The 17,310-nt window shown below is 40.2% G+C and overlaps 1 protein-coding gene across 2 annotated transcripts in view; it reads right to left on the reverse strand.

Moving 5' to 3' along the window:
- F8 (coagulation factor VIII) overlaps positions 1 to 17,310 on the reverse strand; it is a 2,728,596-nt gene that overhangs the window by 2,061,823 nt on the left and 649,463 nt on the right. For both annotated transcript variants that reach the window (XM_044057714.1, XM_044057713.1), the window contains one exon: positions 2,909 to 3,164. In XM_044057714.1, the coding sequence (XP_043913649.1) occupies positions 2,909 to 3,164 (256 nt within the window). The remainder of the gene's footprint in view (positions 1 to 2,908; positions 3,165 to 17,310) is intronic.

Genomic DNA, 17,310 nt, shown 5'->3' on the forward strand with positions numbered 1-17,310 from the left:
CACTCCATAGCTCCTATATTTTTAACTTCTACTTTACTCATCTTGTCTATATTCCCTCTTTGTGATATTTTCTTTATTCTGAAACTTTCCATATCTGGATGCCTTTGCCTATATTTCTCTTTAAATATTTTTGGAGCTACCCTTTTTGTATTGATTAATTTCACTTTTGACTTTGCATAAGTATAGTACCACACCAAATCTCTTTTTCCCATGTCCATATTTGTTTTTACACTTTTCAAAAATCACTAGGTTTTGTTGTTTATATTTTCATACTTCCTCAGGTGCTTCTTTTTCCAAACAGATCAAAATTTCTTGGTCTATATATTGTTTCACAAATCTGTTGTATTAATGAACACACATTTTTATTTGAGGCTTCTGACAGTTTTTCTTGTGGAAGTAGGTTTCTTTCTTCCAATTTCTCTCTTATTTATTTTTTTTTGTATATCTTGCATCTGGACATTTCTTTAATGGACAACATATCTAAAGACAGTTGTATCTTGGCTTTTACTGTTGACTATCACAGCATCATTAATATTATTAGAAAGAATTGGGCCAGCCCAGAATTACTCAGAGCTCATATCTAATGAACACCCTTGGGGAAGCTCCTTCCTTTGTGTATAGAAAAGCCAGAAACATTAGGAGTTGGGGTAAAGGTAGGCCCAGACCACTGGATACATGCACCAATAAGTGTGGAATCAATTGTGTTTTTTTTTTCTCAGCACATACAGGAGGGGAACATGTTTTTCTGCCCTTAAAGAAACTTATTAAAACCAACACAGGAGGTGACTAACTCAATGCAGATGGTTTACAGGGCAAGATGCAAAGACTGTGAAGTATTTTTTTGTGAGGAAAATAATCAACAGACTTAAAAGAAGGATTTCTGGCCATCATTCCAAAATTAGAGCTAAGTGCAAGAATAATGCACTGGGTTGGCACCTGCAGCTTCACAAAAGACACACTGGATTTAAATTTCAAATTATTGATCAGGTGGACCTTTTGGAACTGGAAGGAGATGTCCCTTATCTTTTAGAAGAATGTGAACTACTCTGGCAGCTGAAACTGAACTCTTAGAAAACCAGGGCTTAATTATTATTGCTCCATAAAAAGCATAGTAGAACTCAGGGAACTGCCCCACTGTTTGAAAGACTATTAAAAGTCTGATATGGGACTGATTAACACTGACATTACATGGTGATATTATACATGCTAATGTTGTTATAAACAAATATCAAACATTGTAAATATTTTACAGTGAATATAATTGACATTAGTCCTGTTTTCTGATACTTTTACTCATTTAAACTATGTGCTATCTTAGTTGTATGCCATACTTAATAAATCCCCAGGGCCTTAATTCTTTATTTTTAACATTTTCACTGTATTTGAACCTTAGCAATTACAGCTATAGTTTTCAGCCTATTAAGTATTCACTTGTAGATTTATACACATGTTCATTAATATTATGATCTGTCTTTTTTTACACACAAACCTGATGAAGTATTTATTTGGTACGAAAGTGATCTTTGTTAAAAGTGTTTCAGTTTATAAGTTACTAATATTTCTTCTGATAGATGTCTAATGGTAGATCTTTTTGTTACTTAATTAGTCATTTTTTTAGTGAGTTGGTTTCTTAATAAAGTTTGAATTAGTAGGTTAGCCTTAATAAGCTGTTCTTATATTCTATATTTTAATTTGTTGTTAGCTTTTTAGTTTTCGGTCTAAGGTAGCACAGTCTCAGTTTACACTAAGGTGTTAAGGAGGAAGGGGGGCATGGTTGAAGGAATGAGTTTAATGCTTTTATTTCACTTAACAGAACCACCCTCTGCAACCACTCCCTTGCTCCAAATAGCCTGATTATATATAAATAATGAATGTCTTTAATGCTTTTCATTATACACAACTAGGATCGCTTGTTTGTGTGTTTCAATGAAGAATATTCCATTTTTAACTCAACTGTGGACTACCTGCTATTTTATTATTTAATAGTAAGTATTGTAAAGTTCAATTTTTATTATGGAACTAGGTGGATTCACACCCTCCACACTGCAAAGTTTCTGCTTGGTTTGTTTTTGATCCAGTGTAGGTTGCATACTGGGTTTTATGTCTTCGAGGGATACCACAGATTTTTCGTTTTGCATTTCTTTAATGTATATTTCCTTTTACTATTATGTATGCATTTGATAATGATTCTCACACTTCTTTCATGAAAGGGGATCAGAAAGCCTCAAAGTGATACGGTATGAGAAGTTACCACATAACCTGCTGACAGAAAATGTACAGGTTATTTTTCTGACAGTCAAGCTCCTCTGCACCCATTTATATTGGAGTCCTTCATCCATAACATCCCAGTTACCTACATACTAACTCCATCATCATATAACAGTAGGAAGATAACAATCTGGGCAGAAATGTTTCACCCAGCTATGATGTCACAATGCGGCTGTACAGTGTAAACAATTCTGGGATCTGTGTTTTCAGATAGTTAGGATCAGGGAAATAAGAGTATATTAATTACATTTCATTGAAAGGAGGGGTCCCAACTCAGAGTAGTTACCATTTTAACATATACAGTCATGGTCACAGTAATAAATATATGAAGCAACTGTATACACTACAAAAAGATACATTTTGGAGCAGAACTCTTGGTGGGAGGCAACAAGCTGAATAAAATGTAAACTTTTAAGACTGCAAATACTTAGGAAAATAAACACCCACCTGCATTGTGAAAACATTTCTTTCAGCACATTTTAGGAATCTCCTGTTGAAATGTAATGGCTACATTAAATAAATGATGCAAAACATACATTAACTTAAAAGGCGGTTTAAATGTCTCAGAGATGGTGCCCACATTTAAATGGTTCTACTGCATGTCATTCAGGTTGCCTAAAGAGATTATAATTGGAGCTACCTGTCAATATAATCTGGAATTTTGGGTGCATAATCCCACTCCACCTCTTCAGCCGCAATGTAATGGATCCACTTCTGGACCTTAGGTGACCAGGTTCGGAGAGTGCTAAAGGTAATGCTGCCAACCTGCACCTTAGATGGTCCTGCATCTTCTGGATCAGGGTCATCGTAGTCATATTCATAATCATCATCTGCAGATTTTTCCATCTTCTTCTCCTCTGGACACGTCTGAACAGTAAAATTGGCCTTCATGCCAGCTGTGAAAAAGGAACAAAGATACTGAAAGTATGAAAACTATTTAAACAAACATAGTATAATCAGAAAACAAAGAATAATTACACTATTAAAATGTAACCAGTAAGAATAAAGAAATGTAATATAAGCACTAATATGTCTTTACAGCACAATTGTACAAGAAAATACTTGAGTAGTGAAAGACTTCTAATGTTTGTCAGTAAACCAGAAGACAGTTGTGCTTCATGAGTGCGAGAGCGCTTCTCAAAATGTAAAAGGAAAACTGTGGCCCAGCACAGATGGTGAAGCCATAATGAACACACCTCGTAGAATCAAATGTAAAGCTATGGTTTGGAGGGGGCAGATTCTGGTTTTTCAAGGTACTAATGCAGGCCATTAAGTGTGTTATTAGTAACAACAAAAGCACACCTGAAGGCAGTGCTTTAATCTGTTTCACTCCTTCGCACCCAACACTGAAACAGAAGTTATAGCTTGTGGGATGTAGCTGTGTTCCTAAGAAACCATTTCACCTCCAGACTCATAATACAGGGCAATGACCTAGCATCATCATCACTGACCCCCCTTTTCACATTTTTTCTATGTGTGGTCATTGTAGCGTATTAACTGTTGCCATCTCTCTCAGTTCAATACCATACTCTTGCCTTCTTCGACACTGATGCCTGTCACAGATCTCTCACACAATCCATCCACCTCTTAGCTGGATGCCCTCATTTCCTCTTACCGTCTTCCTTTCTGTCCCAAATTTTCACCAGATTCTCTTCTGCTTCTCTGCACATGTGCCCAAACCACAGTAATCTGTTCTTTGATCTTTTCTGCAACTGGAGCTACTTTGACTTCTGCTCATATGTCCTAATTTCATTGTCTGTCCCACAGTGTGCATCCTACCACCCTTCTCAGGGATTTCATTTTCATCACCTGCAGCTTCCTCACCTGCTCTGCCTTCACTGCCCAGATTTCTATACCATACAGTAGTACTGGTCACACCACTGTCTTCTACACCTTACTTTTCAGGTTCTTTGGCATTCTTCTGTCATAGACTATGCTTGAGATTATGCCAGTTGGCTGCAGCCCCCCGATTGTAGCTTTGACCTCTTCAGACGTCCCTTCTTCTCAACCACCACTCATAGATACTTGAAGCTGTTAACCTGTTCCACTATATTCCCTTCTATCTCAATTCTCAGTTTCTTCTGATTTCCCCATTTTGCTACCATTAACACTGTCTTATCGGTGCTTAGATTCATGCCATGTGCCTTCAGTTTTGCATTCTATTCCCCTATCCTTTCCTGAGGTTCTTGCTCAGAGTCTGCCTGTAATGCCACATTGCCTGCATACAGCAACTTTGATCTGTCCCTCTGACATCTTTGCTAATGTAGTCCATCACCAGTATGAACAGCAGTGAGTTCAGAGATGAACCCTGGTGCACAGCCACTCCCAGTAGGAACCCCTCTGTGAGGCTGAACACTGTTTATACTTGAGTCATTGGGTCCTTGTACATAGCCTGCACTAATTCTACCAATGTTTCTGGGACTTCAAACCATCACAGTACTGCCCAAATCAGCTTTCCTGGGATCTTGTCATATGCTTTCTCAAAGTCTAGAAATGCCCAGTTGGACTCTTTCCTCATTTCTAGCTTCTTCTCAACTATGTTAACATCAGGTCAATTGTGCTGCATCCTAGTCTGAATCCAAACTGCTCATCTCTCATCTTAGTTTCTACTACTCTGCGTGTTCATTTATCAATCACCCTCTCTAGAACTTCCCTGCACTGTGACAAGAGTTTGGTGCCTCTATGCTGCCCACAGTTGTGGATGTCTCCTTTGTTCCTGTACACTGGCATGAGTATGCTTATTCTCCAGTCACCTGGACTATGCCTCTCTCCACACTGCTATGAATACCCTCAGGAGCCATTTCTCCCCATCTCACCCAGCATGTTTTATTATTTATTTTATTTTATTTTACATTTGTTGACCAGGATAGTCCGACTGGATACATGTCCATTTTCATCAGAGGCCCGGGGAGCAAAGCTCCAAAGGAAGTAATACAGGAAAAACTGACATAATACACAATAAAGAATAATTACAAGCAATTTAAACACAGTCAAATAGCCACACGGCGTGTGAGTTATATAATCTAACATGCTTATCGCCTGGTTAACTAAATTACAATATAGTAGATTTAAATTAACAATATAATACTGGTACACGAGTGTTACCAAATATTTAGTCAGGCTTGGAGCAAGGACAAGCATATCTGCTGTGACGTCATCTGAGCCTGCTGTGACCTCACTGGAGCCTGTTGCTTCTCTGACCTCATTTTCCTTAGTGCTGTTCTTACTTCCTCTAGGGTGGGCTCCTCTTCATCTGTCATTGCAGGCTGTATCTGGAGCAGTACAGCTTTTGTGGGGCTATAACCTAGAACTTCTCTGATAAATGAACAGCTTTTAGATATTTCAGTCAGTCGCACCTGTGTGGGTGTTTTTTGGAAGTTATGAAAATGCTTCACTTGTTCCATAGTGGTGACTAATATGGTGTAGCTCCAGTTTAAGCACCTTTCTTACATAGGAAAGGCAAGAAAGATGCCAAGTAGAGATGATGTTTTCATGACTACAAAATGTAATTACAGTGCACTATACAGTTCAAAGCAGTTGCTGAAAAATAAGCCAAGAAGAGCAATATTATAATCTTAATTTCAACTTCAAAGTGGAAAAGATGTATATAAAAATGAAACCTTTGAACTTCAGGTGTGTCTAACTATTAAAGTAACAGTCCATAAAAATCACAAAAACGGATAGGCCAAAGAAGAGCTATAAAGACGATAGAGTGGACTTTTGAGGATAAGAAAGAAATGATGTATTGTTACTATTATGCAAAAAGCCCATAATTTCCAGACACAAGACATACAAAATGATTACGAGAGAAATTAGAGAAAAGAAAAATACTTCTGCAGGAAAAAATGTCAGAAGCTTCAAATAAAAATGTGTGTTCATAAATACAACAGATTTGTGAAAAACATTGTATAGATAAAGAAACTTTGATCTGTCTGGTAAAAGAAGCATCTGAGGAAGTACAAAAATATAAACAGAACCTAGAGATTTTTGAAAAGTATAAAAAGAAATATGGGCATAAGAAAGAGAGATTTGATATGGTGCAATATTTATGCAAAGGCAAAAGTCAAATTAATCAATTTAAAGAAGGCAGCCCTAAAGATATTCGAAGAGACATACAAGCAAAGGCATACAGATATAGAAAATTTCACAATAAAAATAATACCATGAAGAAGGAACGTAGAAAAGAAAATTAGTAAAATAGACTTAAAAAAAATAGAAGTTGAAGTTATGGAGTGCCTGCGAAGTGAAGGATTTGGTGTAGAAGGTCTAACACAGGTTACATCACAGCATGATGGGACAAGTCCCCAAAGCAGGGAGAACTGAAAGCACAACTGCAAGTGGTCAAAACTTTTTCTGATGATATAAAATGTCATTTGGTCTTGACAAATGTGCAAAAGCAACCTTTAAAGCAGGAAAACTGCAGCACCAAGAAAACATCAGTTTGGAACAAGAATGTGATATAAAACAACCTGAGCAAGAGGGAGTATATAAATATTTGGGAATTGATGAAGGATCAACAATAAAACATGAACACATGCAAATAAGACTGAGTAAGGAATATGTTAGAAGACTTAAATTAACCCTGAAAACATTGACATCAAGGAACAAAGTCCAAGGTATAAATCAATTTGCTCTTCATATTCTAACTTGCAGTTTTGGAGTAATTGACTGGGCCCAAAATGTGTTGGATATATTAGATAGGAAAAACAGGAAGGATGCTTCATGTCACCAAATGATTACATGTACAGATCTGCAGTCATGAGACTGCACATATCTGCTGACCTCACACGATCCAAATGTAGTGAAAGCTTTGAAACATGAGGAGAATAAATCTAAGACGATTTCTCTGCTTACTCTAGCAGATGCATTTTGGCATTAAGCAGGAATGGAAATCAAACCACAAGTAGATACAAATCAGGCAGCACCTGAATGTTCCAAAAAGCAACAGAAGGAATATAAGGTGAAGGACCAGAAGAGAAGGCAAGAAATGTGGAAAATGCATAAATATAGTTGCAAATATAGAAAACTTCTGGAAGAACCTCATGTTGATCAGGACTGAACACAGGAATGGTTAAGGAGAGGTGAATTTAAACCAAGAGATGAAAGGCTGATATTGGTGGCTCTAGATAGTCGTCTATGTAGACTTTGGTTAACAAAGTCCATTGAACATGTGGGAGAAACAGATAACTGTAGGTTTTGTAATACCGAACTGGAAACAGTTGCTGACCTCGTTGCTGGTTGTAAATTACTAATGGCAGAAGGACTGCGTACTGAAAGGCATAATAATGTGGAAAGACTGCTGCACTGGGGATTGTGCAAACATTATGGCATTGAAGTGGCTGAAAAACACTGGAAACATGAGCCACAAAGCGTCATAGAAAATGATGACGTCTACATTACATGGGTTTATCCATTACCAACAGTTCAAAAGATAGATGCTAGAAAACCAATAGATTGGCCCATGAAAAGGCAAATGGAACATTGGTCATTGAAATCACCATATCCAGTGACTACAGTGTCTTGCATACAGAGAGACACAGTCATAAAATATCAAGATTTTCAGGCAGAAATTACAGCAATGTGGAAGAAATATACCCAGACAGTTCCAATAGTAGTAGGAGCAATGGGTATTATAAAAAAGAATCTACAATTGCTTAGATATGTTACCAATACATGTAACTCCATAACAGTTGCAGTAGTCATCATTCTGGGCACATTGCAGGTTCTGCAAAAAGCACTTCTGGCTGTCAAAGATTGAAACAATACTAATTTCATGAACTTTAATCGTACTTTGACTTAGGAATGGGGTCCTTTCCCATCATGGTATTAGAAACCCAAAAGATTTGGAAAAGTTAAAAAACACTGAAGCATTGCTATGAAATGGCTGTTATAAACTAAGTAGTAAGATACTTCTGTTATCTAGTCAACAAAAATGTTTGATATTAAGCAAATAAAGAGTAATATTTGGAGCACAATTTGCTTTAGTACATACAAGTAATAAAGTGCAGTATATTAAACTTAGTGCCTACATTACAGAGACTGTAGCAGTACACATGCGATACTTCTATTTTAGAAATTAAAACACAGAGTTATGTATAAATATGATAACTATACAGGTAAGCATTCTTGATTGTCAAGCTGGGTAGCAGGCACACTTCATAAGGTAAGTGTCACTGTTCCTCATTTAACCTCATGATAGGTCGTTTGGTTCGATACTCAAAAAACAATTGCTTATTTTGTGTTTTTACAGCTAGTTAGGAAAGTTTGCTCCACACTTGACTCTCCATAAAAAATTAAACAACAAACATTCATACTGTGACAATCATTGGGCCTAAGCTCCTCTCGCACACTCATGTTGACATCAACTGTGAAACAGAGTCCAAGCTTTTCCACCATGGCCCACTGCCCCTCCGTAATGCTCAAATCCAAGGTGGAACATCTTTTGAGGTTACCAGTTTCCTAATGCTCCTTATGGCTGTCATTTCATGCATAATGACACTAAAAGTCCCAAGTACCACAGTGTCACTCCCCACTGCTCCTTATAAAACTAAGTATAACCTATAATACCAGGCATGGCTTATCTACCTTTAACACAAACTAGCTCCTTCATTTACTAGCTTCCCTGACTTCTTCCATAATTCGATAAAGTCCTCCTCATTTCACAACCATATTCCTGATGCAGTGACACATGTGGATCCCCAATTCACTCTGGGTTGCTTCCCACAAGGTTTGAGCTGACATTGTCAGGATTCAATCCATCCAATGTTAAGACTACGCCCAGCAAGAACAGTGCCTGCATCTCTCTTGTCATACCATGCCGTTTTCACTCCTGCAAGCTCCAAGTCATCCTTCAACATTTGAGCCTCACTTTATACCCAACATCAGTTGCACCTGCCATTGTGAATACAGGCCTGCTTGCTTTGTCTGTCTAAATAGATACTGAGCAAGGTTACATTTTGCCATTGTGAATACAGGCCTGCTTGCTTTGTCTGTCTAAATAGATACTGAGCAAGGTTACATTTTACTAAGTTGACTATTAGCTGATGTGAAAACTCCAGTGCATTTCAAAGAGTATTCACATTTGTTATACTTTAGTGATAATTTCAACTCAAGATCACAACTTGGTTGCTTTCTAAAATGTCACTATACCTTCTGGTGACATTCTCTTCTTAAACTGTTATAGTTACATGTATGCAGTTCTGTTCCAAATGGCATTTCAGCAGCTACTTCCATGAAATTGCCTAATGATTAAGTGATACATAGCTTCTTCAAATACGTCCTTCAATTAGGAACTCAGCACAAGCATACGAAACATCTAAACAAAAATATACTGGAAAACAACAAACTTGAACCCTGTGCTTAATCTGTTTACTTGAATGCTGAGTATATATAGCACCACTTGTGAACTGAGTTATTGTAGACAATTTCTACAATTCTAAAAGGAAAACTAGTCATGCAGCTTATTAGTGGCACTGGGTTAAATATGTATGCTGTATTTATATGCCATGTCAAAGTCTGCTTCCATTTCAGTAAAAATGCATAATCTGCTCCGAAGCTGGACTAAATAAAATCAAGCTATATAAAGTGAAGTGGCAGAGGAATGAATCCTTTTGCATGGGATGTGGGGGGGGGGGGTCCGTGTCACTCCTTACCCAGGGAAAAACGTGTTATTTTTTTATTCAAATTCACTGAACCAAGGTGTCACTCTGCTGGTTCTCAGTGAAATGTACCCTACACTTACCTTCAGTAATTTAATATAACCCCCTTGTAAAATTAAGTTCAGATGTGTTTCTACCCAAAAGTAAACTCCTAAGTGATATTAATACTGCTGTTTTGACTTTTACTGATCCCATCAGAATAATAGCTTGTGTCAGGAGCTGTTCCTTGACACAGAATGAGAAAGTCCAAGCTGTACCCCATTTCATAATATGTACATGATTGATTTGCAGAGGAGTTACTGGAGCAGCCATCTTGGAAGGATGGCAGTAATTATGTACTGATGCTTGCTGGGACTAAGGACTGATGTTTACTGAAACTAAGGACTGATGACTGTCTCCTGTTAGGAATAAGTACGGATTCTTGATGCAGCTAAAGACTAATGCTTGTTGAGACTTAGGACTGATGCTTTCGGGGAATAAGGACTGATCCTTGTTTGGACTGAGGAGTGATGCACACAGAAACTGAGGACTGATACTTGCTGGAATGGAGGACTGATTTTTGCTGGGGCTAAGGACTGCTTTTTGCTGGGGCTAAGGGCTGATGCTTGCTGGGGTTAAGGACTGGTTCCTGTTGGGACTAAAGCTAATTCTTGTTGGGACTTTGGACTGATTCTTACTGGGACTAAGAACTGATTTTTGCTGGGGCTAAGGATTGGTTCCAGTTGGAACTAAAGCTAATTCTTGTTGGGACTCAGGACTGATTCTTGCTGGGACTAAGGACTGACGCTTACTGGGAGTGAGGACTTGCTCGAACCAAGGACCGATTCCTGCTGGGACTGAGGACTGGTTCTTTCTGAACTATGGACTAATACCTGATGAGACTAAAGACTGATTCTTTCTGAGACTAATATCTGCTCCTGGCTGGGACTGCTGGGACTAAGAACTGATGCCTGCTGAAACTCAGGACTGATACTTTCTGGGACTAAGAACTGATATTTGCTAGGTCTAAGGACCGATGTTTGCTTTAAAATGGAAAGTGCGGCTATTCTGGTTTAGTGCTACCGGATCATGTTGGATGTGTTAAAACTTGCCATTAATTAGATTTGATGAAAAAAGGTATTGACTGATTTTAAATATGATATTGTAATCCAGGCTTCTGTTGTTATCCATCCCAACTTCCTAGAAGAGTTTTGGATGAAAGGAAAGAACAACTTGTTTATTCCTTCAATATGTGACTTTTGCAGCACTACTGCTACTTCTATAGCTGGACCATACTGCAAGGAAGGTAGTGCAGGTTTCTGTAATGTTTGGTGTTTTTCACAAATGCCAGGCTCGGCTCCTGACCCTTGTTCATTAACAGTGGTGACCCAATGGCATATTTCTCCTACCAATCTCTGGGTAACACTTGTGAATAACTGACTTGAGGAGGATAAGGAAGGAGATGAAATAGGAGAGTAAGTAGGAGAGGTTAAGTAGAAAGAGGTTAAGGAGAAAGAGGATAACTAGAAGGAGGTTATGTGGAAGGAGGTTATCTAGAAGGAGCTTAAGGAGAAAGTAATTAAGGAGAAAGTGATTAAGGAGAAGGAGGTTAAATATGAGGTTAAGGAGAAAGATGAGAAGGAGGTTAAGTAGAAGGAGGGTAAGTTGAAGGAGGTTAAGTAGAATGTGGATAAGTTGAAGGAGGTTAAGTAGAAGGTGGGTAAGTTGAAGGCAGTTAAGTAGAAGGTGGGTAAGTTGAAGGGGGTTAAGTAGAGGGAGGATAAGGAGAAGGAGGTTAAGAAGAAGGTGAGTAAGTTGAAGGAGGTTAAGAAAAAGGTGGGTAAGTTGAAGGGGGGTTAATAAAAAGGTGGGTAAGTTGAAGGGGGTTATGTAGAGGGAGGATAAGGAGAAGGAGGTTAAGAAAAAGGTGGGTAAGTTGAAGGAGGTTAAGTAGAGGGAGGGTAAGGAGAAGAAGGTTAAGAAGAAGTTGGGTAAGTTGAAGGAGGTTAAGAAGAAGGTGGGTAAGTTGAAGGAGGTTAAGATGAAGGTGGGTCAGTTGAAGGAGGTTAAGAAGACCACTGACACTGCATTGTTTGCTGGAGCCATGGGTGAAAACGCCAATATAGAAAATTTTGTGATTGAGCTATAATAAGTGACCATTCTACAAGAATTGTGAAAGCTTTAGTTAGTTTAGGTATTAGTATTATTATAATGAATATTGATTAGATGTGAATGTGTAACAGTGTAAGGAATTAGGGTAAGGAAGTGACATTCTATTTCATATGATGCTAGTACTACAGCTTTCTTATGTATTACTAGTGTTCCTCATCTGTATAAATAAATTAAGTAAAATATTATCATACTATTTGTCCAATATATCATAGAGAGGAGCCATTAAATACCACAGTGAAAATATTAGTAATTGTAACAAACACCTTAACCATACTAACAAAGTCTAATAATAATAATGTACGGATGTTAGAATATTTATTTGCTTTTGTTTACTGGGAAAGTCAATCTGGGAACTGAAGTGACCATTTTCAGCAGCGGCCCAGAGAGAGAGAAAGGCTCAAAAACAAATATAGTAATACATTTTTGACAATTCAAAAGAATAACAGTCAGCAAATATTTGCATTTTCAAAGCAATTGGTTAACAAACATTTACAAATCATATCAGGTTAAGGAAATACAGGTTTTCAAGATATTGTGAGTAGAATCAAAAATACTATATTAATACACTTGTATAGTATCCTTAGCGGACAGATTTAGGATTGTATACTTCAAATTGTAGGTTTGGTACAGTTGCATAGTTTATTAGTTGCCAGGTGATATGTTAGGGTGCGTATATTGTTGCAGATTATGTAAAAGCCTGACATGGTTTGAAAGTTCGTTCCATGCCTTTGAGATGGCAACAGAGAGTAGCAAGCCACCATTAGCAAAAGTTGAGGATCTTCGGGTTCTGTTTGGTACATGCAATTGGATGAGATTTAATGGATCTTCGGATTATGTTTGGTACATGCCACTGGATGAGATTTAATGGATCTTCGGATTCTGTTTGGTACATGCTATTGGATGAGATTTAATGGATCTTCGGGTTCTGTTTGGTACATGTCACTGGATGAGATTTAATAGATCTTTGGGTTCTGTTTGGTACATGTCACTGGATGAGATTTAATAGTGAGGGTGTTTTAAGTGATTGGTGAAGTATTTTGTATACTGCGGGTATCTGGGAGAGGGTAAATTGTTGAGGAGGTTCAAGCCCATTGAAGGTATTGAGCACCGTGCAGTGATGAGAGTAGTTTGAGATGCTGCAGGTATTTTCTAGTTTGTGTAATCACTTAGCAGGTTCTTTGCTGTGTAAATAGAGTCTAGTTTGCAGTATGCCTTTTTGATTACAATGTCAATGCTCAGACCAGATTTTAACTTGTTATCATTGATAACTGATTACATTTTTAATTGTGCTGTTTGAGGAGATAATATTAAGGTCACTGCTGTTTTGATTTATGTTTTTGGGAAGGAATATGATTAGCTTGGTTTTCTTGGGGTTTAAGAGCACTTGAGATTTAGTTGTTGTCTAGAAGGTGAAAGCTTCCTGTATGATTTTTCTAAAGTGGGAATATTTATCACTCAGCAAGTTAAAACTGAGTCATCAGCATACTGTATTATGATGGTGAGTTTTCATTCCTTGTGCAGATCATTAATGGATATATTTAAGAAGTACTGGCACAAGTATGGAGAGTTGGGGGACTCCTGTATTGACTGCAAGGAAGGTGGAGAGGGAGTCATTCCATATTACAGATGGGTGTAATTGTTTAGTTGAAGAACCAGCTAGATGAGGGAGTTGTGAGGCATATAAGAGTTTGTCTTTGGAAGAGTAGTTGATGTGAGACCATGTCAAAGGCTATTAACAAGTTCAGGAAAAGGGTGGAGACAAAATTACCAGAGGTTTTACTTTGATAATGGTATCAAGGAAATGTAGCTGGCCAGTTTCAGTGCTGAGGGTGGTTGAAAGCTCTGTTGGGTAGGAGAAAATAATTGGTTATCAAGTAGAAAGGCTAGGAGTTGCTGATGTATGCATTTTTCAAGTACTTTGGAGAGGAGAGGAAGAATTGCTATTGGATGATAACTTGAGAGTCTGGTGGATGTGCTACCTTTGTGTAATGGGATCATGAAATAAGCTTTCCATGTGGCAGAATGTAGTTTCCTATAATGGATCTATTAATTAGGATAGATACATGATACCAAATTGTATCAGCAGCTTTACTATGGTATTCAGATGTCAGCTTGTCCGAAGCTGGTGCTCAGCGTTTCAGTTATTTCATGCACTTTTTAATGGTATTTGCCTGGATAGTGAGGAGCTAGGGTCAGGGGGGTAAGGTGGGTAGTGGTCTGGAGCTATGGTTAGGGAGGATAGGAGGGGTGGGTATAGGTTGCTATAGGTTGAGTTGGGGTGTGGAGCTATGATCAGGGGGGTTAGGTGGGGAGGGTATAGGTTGTTATAGGTTGAGTTGGGGTGTGGAACTATAGTTGGGGGTTAGGTGGGTAGTGGTGTGGAGTTATGGTCAGGGGGTAGGTGTGGTGAGTATAGGTTGTTACAGGTTAAGTAGTGGTGTGGAGCTACGGTTGCAGGGTTAGGTGGGGTAGGCATAGGATGTTACAGGTTGAGTTGGGGTGTGGAACTATGATCAGGGGGTTAGGTGGGTGGTGGTGTGGAGCTATGGTCAGAAGGGTGAGGTGGGGTGGGTATAGGTTGTTACAGGTTGAGTTTGGGTGCAGTGCTATGGTGGGGAGTTAGGTGGGTAGTGGTGTGGAGCTATGGTCAGGGGGGTTTGGTGGGTAGCGGTGTGGAGCTGTGGTCAGGGGGTTAGGTTGGGGTGGATAAAGGTTGTTATAGTTTCAGTAGTGGTATGGAGCTATGGTGGGGGTGTTAGGTGGGATGGGTATAGGTTGTTAAAGGTTAAGTAGTGCTGTGGAGCTATGGTCCGGGGCTTAGGTGGAGTGGGTATAGGTCATTATAGGTTAAGAAGTGGTGTGAAGCTATGGTCAGGGGGGTTAGGTGGGGTGGGTATAGGTTGTTATAGGTTGAGTTGGGGTGTGGAACTATAGTCGGGGTGAGGTGGGTAGTGGTGTGGAGCTATGGTCAGGGGGTTGGGTGGGGAGGGTATAGGTTGTTACAGGTTATGTAGGGGTGTGGAGCTATGGTCAGTGGGGTTAGGTAGGCTGGGTATAAGTTCTTATAGGTTGAGTTGTGGTGTGGAACTATAGTCAGTGGGTGAGGTAGGTAGTAGTGTGGAGCTATGGTCAGGGGGTTAGATGGGGTGGGTATAGGTTGTTATAGGTTAAGTAGTGGTGTGGAACTATGGTCAGGGGGTTAGGTGGAGTGGGTATAGGTTGTTATAGGTTGAGTTGAGGTGTGGAGCTATGGTCATGAGGATTAGGTGGGTAGTGGTGTGGAGGTATGGTCAGGGGGATTAGGTGGGTAGTGGTGTGGAGATATGGTCAGGGGGTTAGGTGGGTAGTAGTGTAGAGCTATGGTCAGGGGAGTTAGGTGGGGTGGGTATAGGTTGTTATAGGTTGAATTGGGGTGTGGAACTATAGTTGGGGGTTAGGTGGGTAGTGTGGAGCTATGGTCATGGGGTTAGGTGGGGTGGGTATAGGTTGTTTAGGTTGAGTTGGTGTGTGGAACTATAGTCGGGAGTTAGGTGGGTTAAGTGGGGTGAGTATAGGTTGTTAAAGGTTATGTAGTGGTGTGGAACTATGGTCAGAGGGGTTAGGTGGGGTGGGTATAGATTGTTATAGGTTGAGTTGGGGTGTGGAACTATAGTCGGGGGATAGGTGGCTAGTGGTGTGTAGCTATGGTCAGGGGAGTTAGGTGGGTAGTGGTGTGAAGCTATGGTCTGGGGGTTAAGTGGGTAGTGGTGTGGAGCTATGGTCAGGGGGTTTAGTTGGTGTGAGTATAGGTTGTTATAGGTTGAGTTGGGGTGTGGAACTATAGTCAGGGGGTTAGGTTGGTAGTAGTGTGGAGCTATGGTAAGGGGAGTTAGGTGGATAGTGGTGTGGAGCTGTGGTCAGGGGGGTTAGGTGGGGTGGGTATAGGTTGTTATAGGTTGAGTTGTGGTGTGGAACTATAGTTGGGGGTTAGGTGGGTAGTGGTGTGGAGCTATGGTCGGGGGGGTTAGGTGGGGTGGGTATAGGTTTTTATGGGTTTAATTGGGTTGTGGTGTTATTTTGGGGGAGTTAGAAGGGGTGGGCATAGGTTGTTATAGGTTGACTTGTGGATTGGAGCTATGGTCAGGGGGGTGAGGTGGGTAGTGGTGTGGAGCTTTGGTCAGGGGGTTAGGTGGGGTGGGTATAGGTTGCTATAGGTTAAATAGTGGTGTGGAGCTATGGCCAGGGAGGTTTGGTGACGTGGGCAAAAGTTGCTAAAGTTGAGATGGGGTGTGGAGATATGGTCAGGGGGGTTAAGTGGGGTGGGTATAGGTTGTTATAGGTTGAATTGGGGTGTGGAACCAGAGTCGGGGTTAGGTGGCTAGTGGTCTGGAGCGATGGCCAGGGGGGTTAGGTGGGGTTGGTATAGGTTGTTATAGCTTAAGTAGTGGTGTGGAACTATTGTCAGGGGGGTGACGTGGCATGGGCTTAGGTTGTTATAGGTTGAGTTGGAGTGTGGAGGTATGGTTAGGGGGTTAGGTGGGTAGTGGTGTGGAGTTATGGTCAGGGGAGTTAGGTGGATAGTGGTGTGAAGCTATGGTCTGGGGGTTAAGTGGGTAGTGGTGTGGAGCTATGGTCAGGGGGTTTAGGTGGTGTGAGTATAGGTTGTTATAGGTTGAGTTGGGGTGTGGAACTATAGTCAGGGGGTTAGGTTGGTAGTAGTGTGGAGCTATGGTAAGGAGAGTTAGGTGGGTAGTGGTGTGGAGCTATGGACAGGGGGTTTAGTTGGTGTGGGTATAGGTTGTTTTAGGTTGAGTTGGGGTGTGGAACTATAGTTAGGGGTTAGGTGGGTAGTGATCTGGAGCTATGGTCAGGGGGGTTAGGTGGGGTGGGTATAGGTTGTTATAGGTTGAGTTGGGGTGTGGAACTATAGTTGGGCGTTAGGTGGGTGTGGAGCTATGGTCGGGGGGGGTTAGATGGGGTGGGTATAGGTTTTTATGGGTTTAATTTGGTTGTGGTGTTATTTTGTGGGAGTTAGAAGGGGTGGGCATAGGTTGGTATAGGTTGACTTGTGGATTGGAGCTATGGTCAGGGGGGTGAGGTGGGTAGTGGTGTGGAGCTTTGGTCAGGGGGTTAGGTGGGGTGGGTATAGGTTGCTATAGGTTAAATAGTGGTGTGGAGCTATGGCCAGGGAGGTTTGGTGACGTGGGCAAAAGTTGCTAAAGGTTGAGATGGGGTGTGGAGCTATGGTCAGGGG

Source organism: Protopterus annectens, chromosome 15.part0, assembly GCF_019279795.1.
Source record: "Protopterus annectens isolate FY-2018-M chromosome 15.part0, PAN1.0, whole genome shotgun sequence".
NCBI classification, from domain to species: Eukaryota; Metazoa; Chordata; order Ceratodontiformes; family Protopteridae; genus Protopterus; species Protopterus annectens.